The 20,690-nt window shown below is 44.4% G+C and overlaps 1 protein-coding gene across 3 annotated transcripts in view; it reads left to right on the plus strand.

Annotated features, from left to right (window-relative positions):
* The window catches only part of KIF1B (kinesin family member 1B), a gene marked incomplete at both ends in the record, with an annotated part of 109,814 nt that overhangs the window by 52,799 nt on the left and 36,325 nt on the right, over positions 1 to 20,690 (plus strand). For 2 of the 3 annotated variants that reach the window (XM_084242122.1, XM_084242123.1), the window contains 5 exons: positions 2,192 to 2,271; positions 2,763 to 2,869; positions 3,661 to 3,744; positions 3,943 to 4,123; positions 4,223 to 4,295. In XM_084242122.1, the coding sequence (XP_084098248.1) occupies positions 2,192 to 2,271; positions 2,763 to 2,869; positions 3,661 to 3,744; positions 3,943 to 4,123; positions 4,223 to 4,295 (525 nt within the window). Of the gene's footprint in view, positions 1 to 2,191; positions 2,272 to 2,762; positions 2,870 to 3,660; positions 3,745 to 3,942; positions 4,124 to 4,222; positions 4,296 to 9,384; positions 10,996 to 20,690 lie in introns of those variants that run through there. The other variant, XM_084242124.1, reaches the window with a different exon arrangement.

The raw sequence follows: 20,690 nt of genomic DNA on the forward strand, positions 1-20,690 counted from the left end.
AACTTCTTCATAAATTCTGATGTGTTGTTCTCAACAAATATTGACTTAAAACATTTTAGGTACATATTGTAGAATTGAAACAGTAGGCATTTTATGTTTATATTGCCAAGGGTCAGTGACTTTCATAGTTAATATGGTTTCCCTTCAGTAAGACACATTTCTTCAGCTATATTACTTTTAATTGTAGAGATTTTAGCAGTTTGATAGAATTTTAAGACTTGCTGGGGTTGGATTATGCCTCTCCATGCCCCTAAATGTATTTGATGACATCTTTAAGTGATAAGGACAGTGGGAGAAACATTTGTAGCAATGTATTAGAATATTTAACACAAGTCATGAGTTGGGTAAGTGCTGGGATATAAACTGTAAAATCCCAACATGACATCTCTGTTTTCAGAGCTTTTCTTTCTTATATTTTACCTTCTTGCTTAACTTTTCTAAACTCTTTAGTAGAAAATAAGGAATACAGCACTGACCACATACAAATTCAATGTCAGAACTTTTTTTCTGATGTGATAATTAACTCATTTGTGGTAAATCATTGCCCAATGCGTGCATATATTAAATAACACATTGTGCAGCCTAAATATACACACATTTTATTTGTCAGTCATCCGTCGATACAGACCACCTGTTCTGATGTTGCTCAGCCAGTGTTGGCCTTCAAAGGACTTTGTAATCAGAGAGCTTTGACTCTTAACCCAGCAAGACTGAAAATGCAGAGGCAGATACTAGCGGAGAGTTGTAGAGGCTTTTCTAATGCATTGTAATTTATCTTTTGCAGTCCCTCTTCTTAACTCTCTTCTCTGACTCTTCCATTTTCCACATTTGTTGGCGCTCTCTTGAGTAGATTTTGACCTCAAGACCATGTGACTTATTTTGGGATTCCATTAGGGTAGTTTCACTCAAGAAGGCTGGTTTTTAAAATATTTTAGAAACGTTAGAGCTAAATGAAGAGGATTTTCAAAAGATGTGTTATTAAATGTAATTTAATAATGTATCAGTAAATTCAATTTCTTCTTTAAGGTAAAGACAAACTAAAGCACTGGTACCATGAAGGAACTGATAAAAATTATTGAGAGAAAGGACAGAGGTGTGGGAACATTTTATAAAGTAAATGAAATATTAAATATTTCTTGAGAATATTGATTTTCCCTGTACCCTTCTGAGTTTTTTTTTTTTTTTTTTAATAGAGGCATGCTTTATTTATTTATTTGTTTGTTTGTTTTTGTTTATACATGCACTGGGTACAGTCAGAAGCGCGGGAGGGTGAGAGAATTCACCAGAGCCAGAGCGGGGAGCAGAGCAGGCAGAAGGACCGAAGGACACTGCTGAGGGGAGCAGCGGGCGGCAGGAGAGGTCTACGCGCCATGTGGGACCCTCCTCGGGTGGCCGGGGAGCAGCCAGGGATCGAACCGGCGCTGCAGAGGCCGCGGGCAGCATCGCAACCCAGCGCTCAACCGCTGCGCCACCGGGGAGGCCCCCTTCTGAGTTTTTGACTGAGATTCCTGTGGCATACTTTTGACAGAGAAACAAGAGAAAAACCAAAAGAAGTTTATTAATGTGAACACGTCGTACATACAGAGAGCCCCAGGGTCAGCGAGTGTCGCGGCACACGCTCTGAGCCCCACTTAACCAGGCCGGAGGAATGATGGGGGGGTGACGTGGTATCTGGGTGCGGCGGCCGCTTCTGGGCTGCCCTCCCGTGACCACAGGCTGCCCCTGGTTGGCGAAGTGAGTCCCTGTCAAAGGCCTTCCCCGGGCAGGTCAGGGGAGTCCAGGAAGGACCCCCATCTGCTGGCCACTTTTCCTGCCCGAGCTCAGTCACAGCATATCAGGTGGTGTGTCTGGGATGTCTGTTGTGCTGCCCTTCAAGATTTTTGCCCAAGCTTTTACAAAAATGATTGACCATCCAAACAGTCAGCCTTTTCTGATTTTTCTTTTGTGTTCTCCATGCTTTCACCTATCAAGACTTTAACCAAGAACCCATGTTTTTAAGGGGGGTATTAGAGCAGTTTTGGAAGGTCTGAAGGGAATGTTTTCTCTTCATTATGGAATTGCAACCAGGAATAAAGAAGTCCCTTTTGAGGCTCCGGGTGTCCAGGAGGCCTCAGCCTCTTGCAGGTCCTGTTACTATCACAGCCTTCTCTGTCGGGCTTGCTCCCAGTTGATAATCTGTCACCTTTTCCAGACCCCACATCTTGTTAACCTCAATGAGGACCCGTTGATGTCCGAGTGTCTACTCTACTATATCAAAGATGGAATTACAAGGTACGTTTCTTTCTTGTTCTGGTTGCTTAAAGCCTTCTCCTACGTAACCAAATTTTAAAAAAAAAAAAAAAAAGGAAGTTACTTGTTGAAAAATCTGTTGTAATAATTGGCTGTTTTTCCTGTCAGGAGTAGTGAAAAATTATAATTTCTATTCTTCCCAAATTATGTGTTTTCTAAGCTAGTCAACGTGTAGTTTTTCCCTAAAAGACTCTACAAAAAATGTTTCCTTCTAACATCTTACATGAATTCATCCGGGAGATTACTTCACTCGTGTTGCCCGAGTTACATGGTTCGTGGTTCCGTGGTTTCTTATTCTGATGTAGGGAGGCTGGTCATATATGAAAGTGGGATTTGCAATTGAAAGCCGCTGATATAAAAAGCCGGTACCTTTTTTCTACATACAAAGAATATTCTTTGGGAGAAAGAGGTTCATTGTTTGTCGTGCTTTTTGTGTCTGAATTGCCCTGGGCAACACTTCCCCTTGTGTCCAGGGTTGGCCAGGCAGATGCCGAGCGGCGCCAGGACATCGTGCTGAGCGGGGCGCACATTAAAGAGGAGCATTGTATCTTCCGGAGCGAGCGGAGCAGCAGCGGCGACGGTGAGGCCTCTGCTTAGCTTTTCACTCTGTCCGTCCTGGGAGTCTTGAGAAACCCTCCAGACTTGGTCTTCCCTGACTCTCAGGGGTGCTTTCTTGTACTATCTAATATTTGAAAATGGGGAACCCTGGGCTGCTTATAAATGCAGGAGCGGACAGAGCCACTTTACATGAAAATGGCCTGAACAAAAGGACTCCTTTTGTTACTGCCAAGAACTGAGCAGGACCTAGGCAATTAGGCTTGGTCTTGAATGTTAATTATTTAATAGACAAGAAAGGAACAAATGGATAGTGGGAGGTTTGAAGCACCTCTGCTGGGTCTTAAGCCAGTAAAATTAATTTTTATCTACAAAGGAAGAAAAAGTCAGTCTTGACTTTTGCCCAGGTTGTTAACAAAACAATAATCTAATGGTATTTTTGTGTACTACATAATTCATTCCTCCTTAATCAAAATACTAGCTTTTCCTCTTAAGTTTCTGGTAGTACCTACATCCCACACTTAAGATTTCTGACAGTTTTCAGTTCTACAGACTAAACTATCAAGCTGTCACCAAACCTAGTATCCCCCAGAGTTGAGTTTTGTCAAACTCATCTAAATGTTCCTGTGATAGTCACATCCTTAAATGACCCCTTACATTGGACTGGCTCTGGTACCCTAAAATGAACTACCGATGCTCAACCACTTGACTGGTCACAGGACTCGATCCTCATTACCATGAACCCGCATAGCCATCTGCTTCCCACTGTTTTATTCTGGTGGCTTGCACGCTAACCTTAGATTGCGTTCCTTTCAGTGATCGTGACCCTTGAGCCTTGTGAGCGCTCAGAAACCTACGTGAATGGCAAGAGGGTGGCCCAGCCCGTTCAGCTGCGCTCAGGTGAGCCGGAAGGGGGAAGTCCTCAGCGGTGCACCCAGGACTTGTATGAGCGACTCTGTGGCCTCTTACTATGCTGCGTACAGGCTAAAGCGGTGCTCAGCGTTAGGGCTGACAATCTTGTATGAGGGAGACTGAGGCGAGTCACCTGGACCCTGCAACACTCAAAACTGACTTCACCCTGGTTCTTTTCCACGCTAGGAAACCGGATCATCATGGGCAAAAACCACGTGTTCCGGTTTAACCACCCTGAACAAGCGCGGGCTGAGCGGGAGAAGACGCCTTCCGCTGAGACCCCCTCTGAGCCTGTGGACTGGACGTTTGCCCAGAGAGAGCTTCTGGAAAAACAAGGCATTGACATGAAACAGGAGATGGAGAAAAGGTAAGGCCAAGCAGGAGGCGGCCCCCACAAGGATGGCGGCGCTCACGCAGCTGTGTGGTGGCGCTTCAGAGTTTCCCTGACTTTTCATTTTCCTTCCAGGCTACAGGAAATGGAGATTCTGTACAAAAAGGAGAAGGAAGAAGCAGATCTTCTCTTGGAGCAGCAGAGACTGGTAGGAATCCACCCTGAATACTCTCTTAGGAAAAGGGCAGCTTGCTCTCCGCCTTCCCTTCTCAGAGGAGCCCAAGCTGCTTGTTCTTTCATTTCCTTAATGGAGCACGAACTTGGGTCTCCCGTAGCCATTAGTTTCCACACTGTCCATAAAGGGACTGTTTGGTGCCTTTTATGTCTTAAAATCAACTCTTCTATCAAAACCAAGCGCTTTTGGAGGAAATAGTGAGAATTTTCCTGGTAGCCTTTGCCTCTTAGTAGTGGTTTTGGATTTGCATCAGTGGTGGTTTTAATAATCATTCCTTTGAATATTGAATTTGGCGGGTGTTTGCCTTGGTTTTGTTTCCGATCACCTGATAGTACTAATTCTCTGCTCTTGGGCTGACTTGGGGGATTTTTCTTTTCCTTTTTTTTTTTTTTTTAAATTAGTTAAACTGTGTCTAAAAGTGTTGCTGCACAGTTGCATGTGTTAATCCCTTACTGTTCCCTTGCATGGAGCCTGAATTCTCGATAAGGCCTCAGTGACATGTGGGTGGCAGTGGAAGCGGTGACTGCACGGCAACTCAGCAGGAGGGGGCAGCCTGGCATCTCTGGGGTGAGAAGGGCCTTGGGTAAGCCCTGCAGAGTCAGTTTAGGGTGTAACTTACAATGCCGACAACTGTAGCACCTTATGGTGTTGACTGATTTTCCGGGTTTGATAGAATCTATGAATAAATAGATTAATCCCATTAGTTAGATTTTCATTTTTAAAGCCACCCAATTCTGACAAGCATGACCCTGGCATTCATTTGACTTGTACAAAAAAAGGTTTAACAAACCTTTGGATGCTGTGGCTAGAGTTTAAGAATTTTTTTTTTTTTTTTTTTTTAAGATCAGGGGTATGAGGGATTAAGCTGGGGGACTGGTTTCTTTTCTTAGCCAAAATACAGCATGTAAAATGCCATCTGTAAACTGTAACCCTCTAGTCATGCTCTGCTTTGGAGAAGAGGCTAGTGCTAAACAGGCCAGAAAAGCCAGGGGCCCCGCAAAGGTAGGCTCTCTGAGGTTGAGTTCTCAGGCTTGGCAGTGGGTTAAAACAGTTTTTATTTTGAAAATTATAGAAAAGCCTAAAAAAGAGTGGACTGTAAGGCTAAATCAAGTGTTTGGGATAAGGTAATAACAGTGTTATAGAAAGAGTGTCTTTAAGGGGGCCCAGTTAGCATTTAGTTTTTAATGAAAACTGCAGTGTGATTAGGTTTGTGACACATGAAAGAGCCTTTTATCTCAATAATGCAGTAATCTAATAACATGCTTCTCATGGTCTGTAAGAGATCAAATGAGGGCAGGTATAATTAAGCTGTATTTTTATTAACGACAGGACCTTGTGTTTGTGTAGTGCTTTGTAATTTACAGAGAGCTTTAACAGCCATTATTTTTTTGCTCCTGGAAACAACCTACTTTGGTAGGTTTCTATGTAAGTGAAGTAAGTAAGTTTCTATGTAAGTGAAGTAAGTAACATATCTGTAGTCTATAGTGGAGGCAACCAAGGCTAAAGGTGCTGTCTTGCCCTTGGAAACACCTGGGTTAAGGTTGAAACTTGGGTCCTCTGGGTGGCTTCAGTGTTCTGTCCAGTGGGGCTGTGCTTCTGCCCCCCACCCCAGGTATCTTGTTAACTCTGGCTTGGGGGCCAAGATTGTGAATTTCTTACACACTCCCAGGTGACAGCAGCCCTGCTGGTCCCAGGACCAACCTTTGTGTAACTAGCTATAAAAATATAAAGATGCTGTCTGTCCATAAGCTGCTGTGCTCTCAGATAAAGACGTTGAACACGACATAAAGAGAAAGTAAACTTCTCTAAGACAGACTCAATTTCCAGGGATCATGCTTAGTCGACAGTTAGGCCCTGGTTGTCATTCTCTCTGTGTGCCTCAGACTCAGCCAGGGTCTCAAGAGCAGCTCTGTAAAGCAAGAAGTTACTTGCCTCCCATAAGTTCAACTCTGTTCCACTCAACCATCTTGTCCTCAACAAGAATTGATTTCTGATGCTTTAACCTGAAGAATATCAAGCAAATAACAACAGTGAGTGGAAAGTGACCCTGTATTGGTCAACCAATAGATATATTTTTACTGCACCCTTTGAGTAATATTGAAGGGCTACAAAGAAATTATTCAGTAAATATTTACTATTTATTCTATGTAGTCATTTTTGCAAAATGGCAGGCTTAAAAAATGGGATCTGTGCAAATGTTTTCTTTAATGACAGTTCCTGAAATGTATCCCTGGCTCTGTGGCTGAGTGGTCTCTTGTAGGTAGGGCTCTCTGTATACCTGGTCCTCTCTGTTCTTGCTTTTTTACACACCTATTTTGTGTTTCTTATTTGCATAAACTACTTGTAGAGTCTCTTCAGGAGGCCCACTTGCATTTGGTATTTAATGAAAACACAAGGATTGTTCAGTAACATGTGAATTGGCCAGACTTGAGTAGTTTCCCCACATGGCTAAATATCTTAAAACCTCTTTTTGACATGAGATAGGATTCACCTCATGGCATATACATTTTGCAGAGTTTTTAGTATCATTGTCAGTATGTGATGGAGGATATGTTTGAGCTATAAGAATATATTGTACAGATATGACAATATGACAGTATTTTTTAAAGAAAGAAAATTATGGCCTCTTGATTTGACTTCTTTGAGTTTATATAAACGCTCACTTATGTTTTTAGAGTTTAAAGATTTAACTCATCAATTATGATATTAAAGCAAGGATTAGAATATTTGTTGTTTCCTAACTTCGTATTCATGTCATTTTTTAAGGAGTTTGTAAGCAGAAACGAAAAGTAGCCAGGGGAAAAAGCAAAAGTTGTTAATTATGTGGGAGGAATGAGGGAGAGTTTGTGCTCTATATGACTCCGTTTTGTAGGGAAACTTTTTAGGCGTCAGACTTAATTCTCTAATGTTTACTAATGTTATCTTTTATCAACTTAAGATTAGCCTTTCTGATTTTTTAAACTTAAAGTGAAAAGAAAATCTTATAGAATCTGTAAATTTAGCTTTATCTGCTTTTTGTAGCTAAATTTTCAAACAAGTTGAGTTATAAATGGGCTTAGTACCAGCTTATAGGCCATCAGAAGTGGTACAAATTGGTAACTAGCAACATCTTCAAATCCAGGGACCAAATTATTGTCGTTATTATTAAAGGTTTTTTTTTTGTTTCCCAGAAAGTAACTATACATAGAAATTTTTGGTGTAGAGAAGAGAGCAAGATACTATTTATCAGTTTTGTCCCATTAAAAAAAAAAAAAATAGGGCCTCCCCTGGTGGTGCAGGGAGTTGAATGCCACGCTGTGAAGCTGTCCGCAGCCTCTACACCGCTGGTTAGATCCCGGCCGGCTGGCGAGGGTTCCACATGGCACAGCAGACCTCTCCTGTCGCTCCCGCTGCTCCCCTCAGCAGTGTACTTTGTCAGTCTGCCTGTTCTGTTCCCCGCTCTGTTTCTGGTGAGTCCTCTCACCCTCACGCGCATCTGGCCTGTACCCCGGTTCTTGTATAAAATAAATAAATAAATCTTAAATAAATAAATAAACAAACAAAAAGCCAAGCCCTTTCCTGGAGATAATTTTGGTAATCACTGTGAAGTATAAGAGACTATTGAGTGACAACACTTTATTTCCTGACAGTCTTAACTCAGTCCCCTAGTGAGTAGTTTCTTTCCCAAGAGCTTTTCTTTCCTAATAGAAATTCATCCTTAATCCCTCTAATGTTATTTTCACTTAGATCCATGTTATCAAGATTTGCTTGTGAAAGTTAACTGATTATTTTCCAAATAGCTCTTGACCTGACTTTGTTGTGCAGTCAGGCTGCTGTTTCGGGCCTCATTAGGTTACCTTTTTGGAGAAAAGATAATGACAATGGAAAGATAAGAGTTGGAGAGATGCTTTAAAATAGAGCCACTTTACATGAGCAGAATATAATCTGTGTGTTTTATGTGTTGGTGGGACGAATCATCACTTAAAGTGATATTCCTCAAACAGCCAGAAACAATGTGACTTTTCGTAGATAGGACACATCTCTAAGTTGTATTTATTAGAATACCTTGGGGGCGGAGGGAACTTTAAATGATGTTTAATGAAAACATGTGCTTAGTTTAATGTTTATCCTGGTATTTTATTTCTTAACATTCTAGAGGTGAGGTATTTTTGGTGTGAGTGTGTGAAAACAAAGAGATTTCCACTTAGGTCCCTTTTTAATGCTTCTCAGTATAACAGATTTTAACTGTCAAAGGAAATGGGTCTGTTTGCTATGACACAAGAAAATTGCAAATCCAGTGTATGCTCATGAAAAGACTAGTCTCAAAACCCTCTTGTCTCACAGAATGAACAGCTTACCCGTTAAGAGCAGGACGCGGTTGGCCAGCGGGGACGCGGCACTTCTAACATCATCCCCGTTGACTGTTTCTTTCTCTACTCTCTCATCTTCTAACCTTTTCTAGGGCTGCTCTTTTTAGTAAAGCTAAACCAAACGTGGCGTCCTACAGCCTTACTAACCGTTGTTAATCCGCCTGCTCGTCACATCTTGTATGGCATCTGTGCTCACTCATGGGGGAGAGAGTTTCTGGAAGAAGCAACAGCAATAACCAAGGCAAATGTGGGGAGTGGCTGCATGGGTGTCAGCATGTGTGGGTGCAGGCTTTACTGCATTTTCTTGGGAGAGTAGAGATAGTATTTCACACCATCTTGTCAGTAACTTCGTGTGACCTCTGAGTGAACGACTCACTCACCGTGTCAAATCCTCCTAAGCAATTTGATTGCAGATTTCATCACTTTAGCCAGAAAGTAGAAATTTGGATTAGTGGTATTAAACACATTTTTTATTTATAATCTACATGTGCATATGTTTTAAACTTCCACATTAGTACAGTGTTTTGTTTTGTTAGTTGTTTTTTTTTTTGTTTTGTTTTTGTTTTTTGTTTTGTTTTGTTTTTTGTTTGGTTTGGTTTGATTTTGAATTTGGTTAAGGCTTTTTTGCTTGCTTTTTCTTCGATTTGATTTTCCTTTTTTATATTTTAATTTTGGTTATTTTGGGGCCATTTTTTGATTTTGTTTTTCCAAAGGACGCGGATTCTGATAGCGGGGATGATTCTGACAAGAGATCCTGTGAAGAGAGCTGGAAATTGATAACTTCTCTGAGAGAAAAGCTACCTCCCAGCAAGTTACAAACCATTGTTAAAAAATGTGGCCTCCCCAGCAGTGGGAAGAAGCGAGAACCAATTAAAATGTATCAGATTCCCCAAAGAAGGCGCCTGAGCAAAGATTCCAAGTGGGTCACCATCTCAGACCTTAAGATTCAGGCGGTCAAGGAGATCTGCTACGAGGTGGCGCTCAACGACTTCAGGCACAGCCGGCAGGAGATTGAGGCCTTGGCCATCGTGAAGATGAAGGAGCTCTGCGCCATGTACGGGAAGAAGGACCCCAACGAGCGCGACTCCTGGCGGGCGGTGGCCAGGGATGTCTGGGACACAGTGGGGGTCGGGGACGAGAAGGCGGAGGACATGCTGGCCGGCGGCAAGGTGGGCACGGACGTCGACGACCTCCGGGTGCACATCGACAAGCTGGAGGACATCCTGCAGGAGGTCAAAAAGCAGAATAACATGAAGGACGAGGAGATCAAAGTCTTGCGGAATAAAATGCTCAAAATGGAGAAAGTCCTGCCGCTGATCGGCTCTCCAGAGCAGAAGGCCCCGGGACCCCTGCACGCGCAGGGCCCGGCGGGCGACGAGGGCACCGGCGGGGGGCAGGGCGCGCCGGGGCGGGAGGAGCGCGTGTCCCAGCTCATGAGCGGGGACCCTGCATTCCGGCGTGGGCGCCTGCGCTGGATGCGGCAGGAGCAGATGCGCTTCAGGAACCTGCAGCAGCAGGAGATCTCCAAGCAGCTGCGCCGGCAGAACGGGCCGCACAGGTTCATCCCACCCGAGAACCGCAAGCCGCGGTTCCCCTTCAAGAGCAACCCGAAGCACAGGAACTCCTGGAGCCCGGGGACCCACATCATCATCACCGAAGACGAGGTCATAGAGCTCAGGATTCCCAAGGAGGAGGAGGGGAGGCGAGGAAGTAAGGAGGAGAGCCAAGAAAAAGGGGGTCGCGCAGCTGCGAAGGACCCCGCCTTACCTGGGGGCTCCCAGGGCTGGCGAAGCCAAGATCACATCCAGGTTAGCAAGCAGCATCTCACCAGCCCTCCGCAGCCACCTCCGCTGCGCTGGAGAAGCAATTCCCTCAACAATGGCCAGCCCAGAGGTGCACGGGCCCAGGCGTCGGCCTCGTCGGAGTCACTCGGCCCCCACGGCGGCCACCCCACAGCCGACCTGCAGACTTTCCAGGCCAAGCGCCACATGCACCAGCACCGCCAGTCTTACTGTAACTATAGCCCCGGGGGCGCGGTGGAGGGCACCGCCGGCCCCGGCCAGAAGCACACTGACAGGCCGGCGTCCTGCAGCCAGCTGGGGACGCCCCCGCGCATGCGGCGCCAGTTCTCGGCGCCCAACCTCAAAGCGGGCCGAGAGACCACAGTGTAAATTCCTGGACACACTTGAAATCTTGGTGGAGGAAATAGGTTATGTTAGCTCACGGTTTGAGTTGGTTCTAGCCTTGGTCTTGAGTTTCTGCCATTTGCCTTTTGATTTAAATGTTGCGTTCCTACAAATATTGGCTGGTTTTAATATTGTGAAAACATAAAGCACTGGTAAACTTACCCACTGCCACCTTTCTTTGGTACACCATCTTTGGGCTGTTTCTGGAATTTTGGACACAACCCTGAGACCTCCCTTATTTTCTGAGACTTTCGTCCTCTCTTGGTGCCTGGGTAATACCCGCTGCAGCCTGGCCCTCTTTGGTGTGAGTGGGATGTGTTCTGACCATGCCTGTCACTGGTCTGATGTCCAGAAAGACCTGCCTCCTAGCTCACACACACATTCAGAAGGGGAATTGACATGTAGACTTAAATGTCCATAATTTCCCCATGAGACATGAGTTTGACAATAATCCACAGTTGTGTGGTCATAGCTTTGGGTTTCTCATCCATGTCTGCTCCTTCCTTTAAGTATGATTGGAATTTTCATAAGCCCAAACTAAATGTCTGTGGACATGTTTTATAGAACTCAGCTTTGCATCTCCCACAGAACTTCCACATCTGTGTTTTGCATAGAAACTGATTCAATAGGTTTTTTTTCTTTTGAATGTATCAGTAGTTTTATAAAATTTGTCGTAATACCGAAATCTTTCAATTGCCACCACATCTGGATTTCCATTGTGGTTTGCATTTTGAAGTTAGGTATATCGTTTCTTGTTCTCTCTCTCTCTCTCTCTCACACACACACACACACACACACACACACACAGAGTTTATCAAAACATGCCAACAGAATATTTGTGTGGTGCTTGGAGCAGTGTATGTAAGTTTATAGGGAGTTATTTAGTGGAGAGAGGGGTGAGGGTGGGACTTGGGGAGAAGACTACAGCATATGTGGGTGCTGCTTATTTTCAGTAGACAATGAAATAAAGCTTAACTTTTGTTGGGTTTAAAATAAAAGAGGCCATGCATACTAATAAACCATCTCTGATTAGCAGTAGTGAGGCTCCCAGGTACTCAAGCAAGGAAAGAGAAACGCGGGTGAGCATTTACTGTATCGATACCCCGCTTTACTGTGTCATGGTCTGTCTGCCTCACTGGAGAGTCCACTAAAAAACATGGATCTTAATGGGAAGAACAGTTTTCTGCATCCCTCCTCAGCTCCTGAACTGGTCAGAAAGTTTGTAAAGAGGCCGTGTGAAGAGCCAGAGACGTCCGTGCCATCGCCCGACTTCGTGTTGTTGAAGATTCCCAAGCCACACTAAGTTGTCTGACAAGTCGCGCTTGTCTTCCAGAACAGCGTGAACAACTGCAGCCAAGAGAGCAGTTAGCCTTCAAGGAAGCCTGAAAGATTGCTCTTATGTGGGGTGTTTTAGTTTTTTTTTTCCTTTGTGTGTGTGCACTGTGCTTTGTTAGAACACATTTTTAGTCGTAGTATTTTTTTCTTTGCTTCTAAGAAAGTGCTTTCCTTAATGTACAGAAAGTTGCTTCCAATGAACTTTGGGGGATTTTTTCACTTTCATAGCTAGAATAGTCCTAGTCTTCATCTAAGGTTTTACGGCAGATTAGATGTGGGTGAATTAATTAGTCAGTTGACTTAACCAAGGTGACAATCTCCTGTACCAGGTGGTTGGAATGTACAGTGGGCGACTTCAGATAAGTCACTTCAGTGCATCCTGTGGTAACCCAATTGTCCTTTATTCCTCTTAGCATAGATTCATCAGTTCTTCTTTCCTTGTAAAAAATTAGTTATCTAATATTAACAATAATAATTACTCAGCTTTCAATTCTACAATAAAAGAGGATTCTATCTCTCTCATTTGAGATAACATAGGCTAGGCCGATAAATATTTGCATTCATGGTAGCCTTTTACAATCTGGTGGTGAGCAGGTGTCTCCCTTTCTCACTAGACAATGGGAATGAGTTTCTACTGGCAACCAGGTGACACTGTGGACTGAAAAGTCCTATAATAGTATCACCCACAAATGTTGGTTGGGGGAGGACTGGGCCCACTTTGACACTCCAAAGAACTGGGTCTGTGTTGGTGCTACGTCTGCTGACCCAGGGGCCTCATCTTGCTGAAATGTTTAGCCGTCTAGTGGAGCCCCCAATTTCAGACACCAGGAAGAAATCACCCAAGGCTTACTGGATTGTCAGAGATGTCCCTTCATGCCTTTCAGAGCAGATGCTGGTCCTGGAAAATAACTTGGTGTGAATTCAATTATTTCTTTGGCTCTCCCTAAATAAGAAGTTGGTGCCATATTTTTGAGCTGTTGGTTTAGCTGTAGTGCGTTGGTTTTGGATTTGACGCTCTCTCTCCCTGAGCTTAATACTAAAAAGACCAAAGAGAGATGATCGCCATCAAACCATTATTTTATTATTGAGCGATTCCTAGTTATTATCAGAGCAAAATGGGGGAGAGAACATTTGTGCTATTGAAATTTAAGATGATTTGATTCCGTTGGGAACTGAGAGGCCTCCTGATGCATTGGTGTAGACCCATAACTCGCAACGGTATTCCTTGTCCAAGACAGTCTGTTCAGCCAGTAAGTCTAAATCAAAGGGCTTCCCTTTTCTTTGTGCTTCTAGTTTTCTCTAGCTTTGAGAATTGTTTCTCTTTTCATGGGAAACACAATGCCTGAGAATGTATTCCATTGAAGTGACGTGAAGTGACCGTTCCCATGCTTTAGGTACAGGTTGATGTAGAAAAAAACAAACCAAACCAAACCTGGTGTCTGCCACCCCCGTGTCTGTTAAGAGCCATCAGAATCCACATTTCCTCCCGCCAGCTGCTGTGCCCCTGTGCCTTACTGGGCCTTTGTTGACTTGCCTTAATGATTTGAACTGAAGACTGGGAGGAGGGGTGGCTGCCCAGTCCGGGAACCTTGATGAAGACGCCTCTTAGGCACCATGCAGGGCAGGCTGGTTCCGACCTCCTGGAGCCATGCCCTGCATGGTGAGCAGTTTCATAACTGTCCAAGATTTGAAAATCTGCTCTGAGATGCTTAGTTTGAGCCGCTCGAGGTTGTGAGGTGTGTTGGTTTCCTCCCATCATTACTGTAAAAAGAAGCTGTGGACCTCCTTGTGAACAAACTGTGGATTTCTCCCTCGGTTTCATAAACAAAAAAATGCTTGAAGGTTGTCTTTGAGTGTAAGATCTACCTTTTCCAAAAGGGAGAGTTAGTTTGTAATGTTGAAAAATAAAGTCCTTACTCAATAAAGCTAAAAAATCATCATTTAAGAGTGTGCTTTCTCTCTGGCCTGGGAGGAGGGCGAAGCGCAACAGGAGACGCTGATGAAGCCTGGTCTGACTCTCACGTGAGGTTTTTTTCATCTGAAGAAACCGTCAGAGTTTTTTAAAAATATATTTCTGTATGAACTTGATTAGTTTAAAGCGTTTGTTGTTCTTTTCCATTTATTAACATTCGACTTTCAATGGGATGTTCAACCACCACTTAATACTACATTTTACTTCAACAGAAAGTTTCCTAGTAGAAGATGCATGGGGAGAGCCAATACTGCTTTGTGATTCCTTAGTGTACCTTGAACTCCATTTTCAATTATTATGTAATCTTGATTTTCAGTTTAAAAAAATTGAAGTGGTCTATACTTCCCTTTGTATAGACAGAAACTAATTTTCTAAAAAGTGTTGAGTAACTTTATGTAGCTTTTTTTTCTTTTTCCCACCCAAAATATTGGTGATAGACTAGGGGTGAGACAGCAGGAGATTTGCTGGCATGTCCCATCAGTCTTACTGAACATTTGGACTTGACTTTTTAATATTGAAAACAACACAAATCATGCATTGTGGGGTAGAATACAAAGTCTACAGGGTTTTTTTTTTTCCCCCACGAGTTTTTAATATGAAATTTGGAACTTGAGGAAAACATTGCATTTGGATCGGTCTGCTTCAGGCCTCGTACCCTCTCCCCGCAAGAATTTCTCTGCTGGTGGGAAAATTGCCAAGACCCAACCAATTCTAGGGCAGCACTGACAAGCACAGTGTGGAGTGACGTGTACACAGGAGGAGAGCAGGAAGGGTTTTGAAGGAGGAACCCCAAGCCAAGATCAGAGCCCCAATGTACAGCTGGGGATTTATCCACACGAAGAACCCCAGGGGGAGGGAGGAAGCATGTCAGGTCCAGGGAACCGTCAGTAAGTTTGGGGTGACCAGAACACCAGCTGGGGCTCAGGGAGTGATAAAAGATTGGGGAGTTGAAGTGACAAGGGCCAGATCGATTGTGGTGTTCTAAGGAGTTGGGGTTCTACTTGAGTGGGGTGGGAAGCAGCCAAGTGAATTTATACAGGGAAGTTGCATTAGACTCAATTTCCAGAAATGGCCACAGAGCATGTTGAAGGATGGGTGAGAAGCGGGCGTGTTCAGAACCAAGCGCTGCAGGGAAGCCATTGTAACAGCCATATGAGAAACGATGCTGTCCAGATGCAGGCTGGAGGCAGGGGACGACTCCCATAGCTATTTGGAGGTAAAATCAACAAAGTGGTTTGGGGGGGGGGATAAAGTGTGTGTTTACAGCCCACATGGGGATGAGGCTCTTGCTGGGCCATGGATCTTGCATCGAGGTTGGAGCATTAAGTCAGGGGAGCTGAGGCGGGTCTGGGAGAAAGCAGGGGCAGCCCGGGTCTGAGGAGAGTGGCTGTGGAGCCCTGGAGGGCCAGACCTGCGTCCCCTGGTGCTGCTGGTGGTGAGGTGCTGCCAGAACTGGGGTGTGGGTAGCGCCTTTCCGGCTATTGCTTGCTAATTATAATCTCCATTAAAAGAGGAAGGCAATGTCAGCGAAAGGAGCCCAACCTTTAATGTCAAAAACAGCCTCACCAGAAAACCCAGAACAGTGACCTTGATTTCACCCTCAATGCCACCTCCTCAGAGAGGCCTTGTCTTAGCGTGCCCCTCCCCGCAACCAGATGACTGCAGCAGCCTCCTAACTTGCCTCCGGTTCTATTCCTGACCCCTATAATCCATTATCTGCATAGCAACCAGCATTTAAAAGCATCATCATTTAAGAACAAAAGTCAGATCCTTTCAGTGACCTCTGGTGGCTTCACCTTGCACTTCAAACTCTGAGCTTTCTACGGTAGCCTCCGCGATTTTGCCCTTCCCGGCAAACCTCATTTGTTAACATTCTCTCACTGCAAGCGCTTTGGACTGGTGTTCTGTGGTGGTGCCCAGCTTGTCCCCACCTCTGGGCCTTAGCATGTCCTCAAGACTGGAACCCTTCCCCATCTGCTTGATACTTCCATATCTTCACTCAGGCCGCACTTTACCTGTTCCAGCCGGCCCTGGGTCAGTCACTGTTCCAATAACGATAGCTGGTATCTTATCTTTGTGGTTGTTTGGGGCTTCCAAGAGAACTTAGAATAAGGACCTTATTGTTGACGTCCACTCTTCCTCTGCACACAAATCCATAGAGCTCTTCTCAATTGCAGTGTGCACCAGCGTCCCCTGGGGGCGCTCATGAGAACCAAGACGGCTGCATCCACACCCCGGGTACCTGCCTTAGGAGGGCCAGATAGCACATATTTTAGGCTTGGTGGACCATGTGGTCTCTGATGCAGCGACTCAACTCAGCTTTTGTATCACTAGGAAAAACATCACCATAAACAACACGCAAAGGGACAGACAGGGTTGTATACGAGGCCGGGTCATCAGGCTGGAGACCATAAGCTGAGAGCCGGCCAAGGGGCAGGCAGCTGTTTGCGATGGGCCTGGGTTCACGAAGCAGCTGTGACTCTGGAAGGTGTGACATGGGAGTAACAATGCCTGCTGTGGGGGCCTGTGAGGACTATGGGCTAGTCCATGGGAAAGATTTATTGCTGTGAGTGAATGCGCAGCACACCTGTCCCCATCACCATCACCTGGGAGAACATGCAAGTAAAGCCACAAGACGTACCAGCTCACCTGGGGCTGTGGCCATACAGGTCTGTGGCCGAGAGACCACATAGGAGCACTGCCTGGAAGCTGAAGGACATCAGAACAGAGTGCCCCAAGAAACAAGTCGAGTCAGCAGCTGTGTCAGTGGGAACGGATTTAGTAAGGTGAGGACGGAGCAAACGCCCTGGATTTGTCACTGTGGCGAGCATTTAGGCAGTCCTGGTAACAGCGGCTCCCGTGGTGAGGGATAAGAATCTCACTATGGGGAGTTCAAGCAGAAAGGAGAGGAGACAGTGAAAATAATGGGAGGTAGGCAGTGTAGTGAAGAAAACGTTCAAGAGCATCTATTGAACTAGTTAGAACTTTTTAAAAGCACAAGGGCTACTTATAAATACATTATTTTTAGTGTGCTTTCCATAATTACTCTAATTTTCACCATGAAATAAAAAAGTAGTACCTGAACCTCTATCCATTTGTGGTAGGAAGATTCAGCTCTTAGTGCTTTCTGGCGACGCGCAGAATGTCCTGGTTGGAAGCTCATAGACAGCCGGGTTTAGGGAGGAGGGTTCCGTTCAAGAAATGGTGTTGATATTTGGGGTACCCACTGCTGAGAGAAATTTTCCCTGGAAAATACAGTTTTAGGCCCATGGCACTGTGGGAAATCTTTTATGTCAGCTTTCCTGTCTCTTACATCACTCTCCGAATTCAAGGACATTGTTTTCCTTGGTAGTTAGACCAGCTTGTAGGCCTGTTCTTAAAGGAATTCTCAAAAATAAGCCAGTCACAAGAACCAGAACCATAGGGTCCCACTAATGGGAGATGCTCAGATGTCAGCATGGCAGATAGGAAGGAGAAGGGAGGTCGAGATGGGAGGGTTGGGAGGGGTCGGGGCTGTGAAGTGCAGTTGAGTTTCACAGGATGAGGAGAGTCTTGCAGGTGAATGGTGATGTTGATGTACAAATGCATTTCTTGCCTCTGAACTGAACGCTTAAATATGGTTAGGATGCTAAATACCATGTGTATTTGAATATATTTTTTTTTAACTGGGGGAAAAAAATAAAGCAGGAAAAATCCTTAAGATGAAATACTAACATTTTCCACTTGATCATTTTTAGGTGAACCAACAGTTTTCCTCTTTGTGCTAAACAGATCCCGTGTAATATATTGGCCATAGTGGGGAGAAGGAACTCTCCCCTCCCTGGCCTTTTACCATCAAACATTTCAAACTTACAGAGAGGCTAAAAAAAAGAAAAAGAGAAAAAAAAAGAAACGGGTATAACGAACTCCTGTGTACAAATATTTATGTTTTTTCTGGATCGTTTGAATATAAGTTGCAGTGTTGACAGTTTACCCCTAAATACTTCTCTGTGTATCTCCTAAAATCGAGATTCTCTGAGTACCACCCAATCCAGAAACTTAATACTGATTTCATATCATTAATGTATAGTCTGTTCCTGTATGCAGACAATGATCTGGAAGAAGAAGAAATTTAGAAAATGGTCCTGTTTACAACCACATCCCAAAATATTAAATACCTAGAGGTAAACCTAACAAAGTTGCTGAAGGTCCTAAAAATACAGTCCATTTTCTAAGTCCCCTGAGTGTCTAAGAAGTATAAATGTTAAGGTACGTGCGTGTGGGTCCAGGATCCAGTGGGGGTTGTATGTTGCATTGTGCTGCTTCTATCTTTTATTACTCTGGTGTCTTTGAAGAGCCCAGGCCACATTCTCATTTGTCTGATGATTTCCTCAAGATTAGATCTGGGATCGGTTTTGGGGTAAGAATGTTGGAGAGGCATTTTGGTGAGCTCCACATTGCATCATCTAGGACATACAAGTGTCACTATGTCCCTTTTTTTTTTTTTAACTTTTTTTTTTTTTTAAGATAGATTTATTTATTTATTTATTTATTTATTTATTTATTTATTTATTTATTTATACAAGCACTGGGTACGGTCAGAAGCGCAGGAGGGTGAGAGAATTCACCAGAGCCAGAGCAGGGAACATAACAGACTGACCGACGAAGTACACTGCTGAGAGGAGCAGCGGGCAGCAGGAGAAGTCTGCGTGCCATGTGGGACCCTCGCTGGCGGCTGGGGATTGAACTGGCACTGCAGAGGCAGTTTCGCAGCCCAGCACTCAACCGCTGCACCACCAGGGGAGGCCCACTATGTCCCTATCTTGATGACACAGTTGAATACATTTAGCTAATACGATGTTTCTCAGCTCTTTCTCCTCATTAATAGGTCTGGGTGGCACTTGGATTTGTGACTATTCTGCTTTCTGTCCACCTTTCATGCAACTGTGCCAGCATTTTTTTAAAAAAGATTTATTTATTTATACAAGAACCGGGGTACAGGCCAGATGTGCGAGAGGGTGAGAGGACTCACCAGAAACAGAGCGGGGAACAGAACAGGCAGACTGAGGGGAGCAGCGGGCGAGACAGGAAAGGTCTGCTGTACCATGTGGGTCAGCTCCCTGGCCGGGGGGATCGAACTCAGGCCTTCAAGGTGATAGCGCTGAGACTTATCCCCTAGCCCACCAGGGAGGCCCTAAAATCTTTGTTGTAAAGGAGATAATGAAGTTTAAAGAGGATTTAACTTCTCCAGAATTATAAGACTAGTAAGAGCAAGTTCCAGGACCTCAACCTGAATCTTTCTTTCTTTTTTGTCATAGTAATTAGTCTCTTAAAAAGCAATTAAGATATATAATAATGAAACTGTGGTTGGCTCCCCATCACTGCCAGCTCCCTCCAGAACAGAGACTAAATGCCAAATGCCTGGAGCCTTGTGGTTCTTTGCACTTCTTAGCATTGCCATTGAGAGCTCCGTGTGGGGTGGCCTTAATGGGAGATGGGGGCGGGGGGAGGTCGGTGTCCTCTGGGATGCAGGGAATACTTGCTTTGTGGCTTGGAGACCTCTGTTTGAAAACCATCCATGGTCATACTAACCCTTCTGTCTCGTGACAACCTGTAGCTGGGTCACTCCCAAGGAAGCAGGAAATCTGGACAATATATTTCAAAATGTTCTGCTTGTGCTGTGATGAGCTTTTATTATGTGAAGTTCTCATTTCTTAACTCCTCTTGTTTTCTTTTCATTTCTTTCTTCTTTTATATATTTTACATCATTTTTCATTTTTGCACAATATGTGCATTTTCTCTTGCTTTATTTTCAAAGAAATGCAAGCTTCTTTTCATTAACACGGGGAACCTTTTTATTTATTTATTTTTTTCACATCTTTTTTTTTTTTTTTTTTAATAGAGGCATGTTTTTATTTATTTATTTGTTTGTTTGTTTTGTTTATACATGCACTGGGTACAGTCAGAAGCACGGGAGGGTGAGAGAATTCACCAGAGCCAGAGCGGGGAGCAGAGCAGGCAGAAGGACTGAAGTACACTGCTGAGGGGAGCAGCGGGCGGCAGGAGAGGTCTGCGCGCCATGTGGGACCCTCCTCTGGTGGCCAGGGAGCAGCCGGGGATCGAACCGGCGCCGCAAAGGCCGCGGGCAGCTTCGCAACCCAGCGCTCAACCGCTGCGCCAACCGGGGAGGCCCAACACGGGGAACCTTTTTAGACCCTTTTTCCTTTAATCTCTCCCTCCCATAAAATTTGAGTAAATCAAATATGGTATATTTGTACATTCTCTGTATATTTGTGCTTTATGTATATAAAGGGTACCTTTCTTTTAATTCCACAAAAACCTTTTTTTTGCCTTTGGAGCGATGGTGCCCGCATTGAGAATGTATGGAGTAGGTGGAGAAATGGGGGATGCATTTGATTTATATTAAAATAGTATTTTTAAAGGTTTTATGTATTTATACAGGAGTTGGGGTACAGGCCAGAGGTGCGAGAGGGTGGAAGGATTCACCAGAGACATAGCGGGGAGCAGAGCAGGCAGATGAACCGAG

Source organism: Talpa europaea (assembly GCF_964194135.1).
Source record: "Talpa europaea genome assembly, chromosome: 9".
Lineage (NCBI taxonomy): Eukaryota > Metazoa > Chordata > Mammalia > Eulipotyphla > Talpidae > Talpa > Talpa europaea.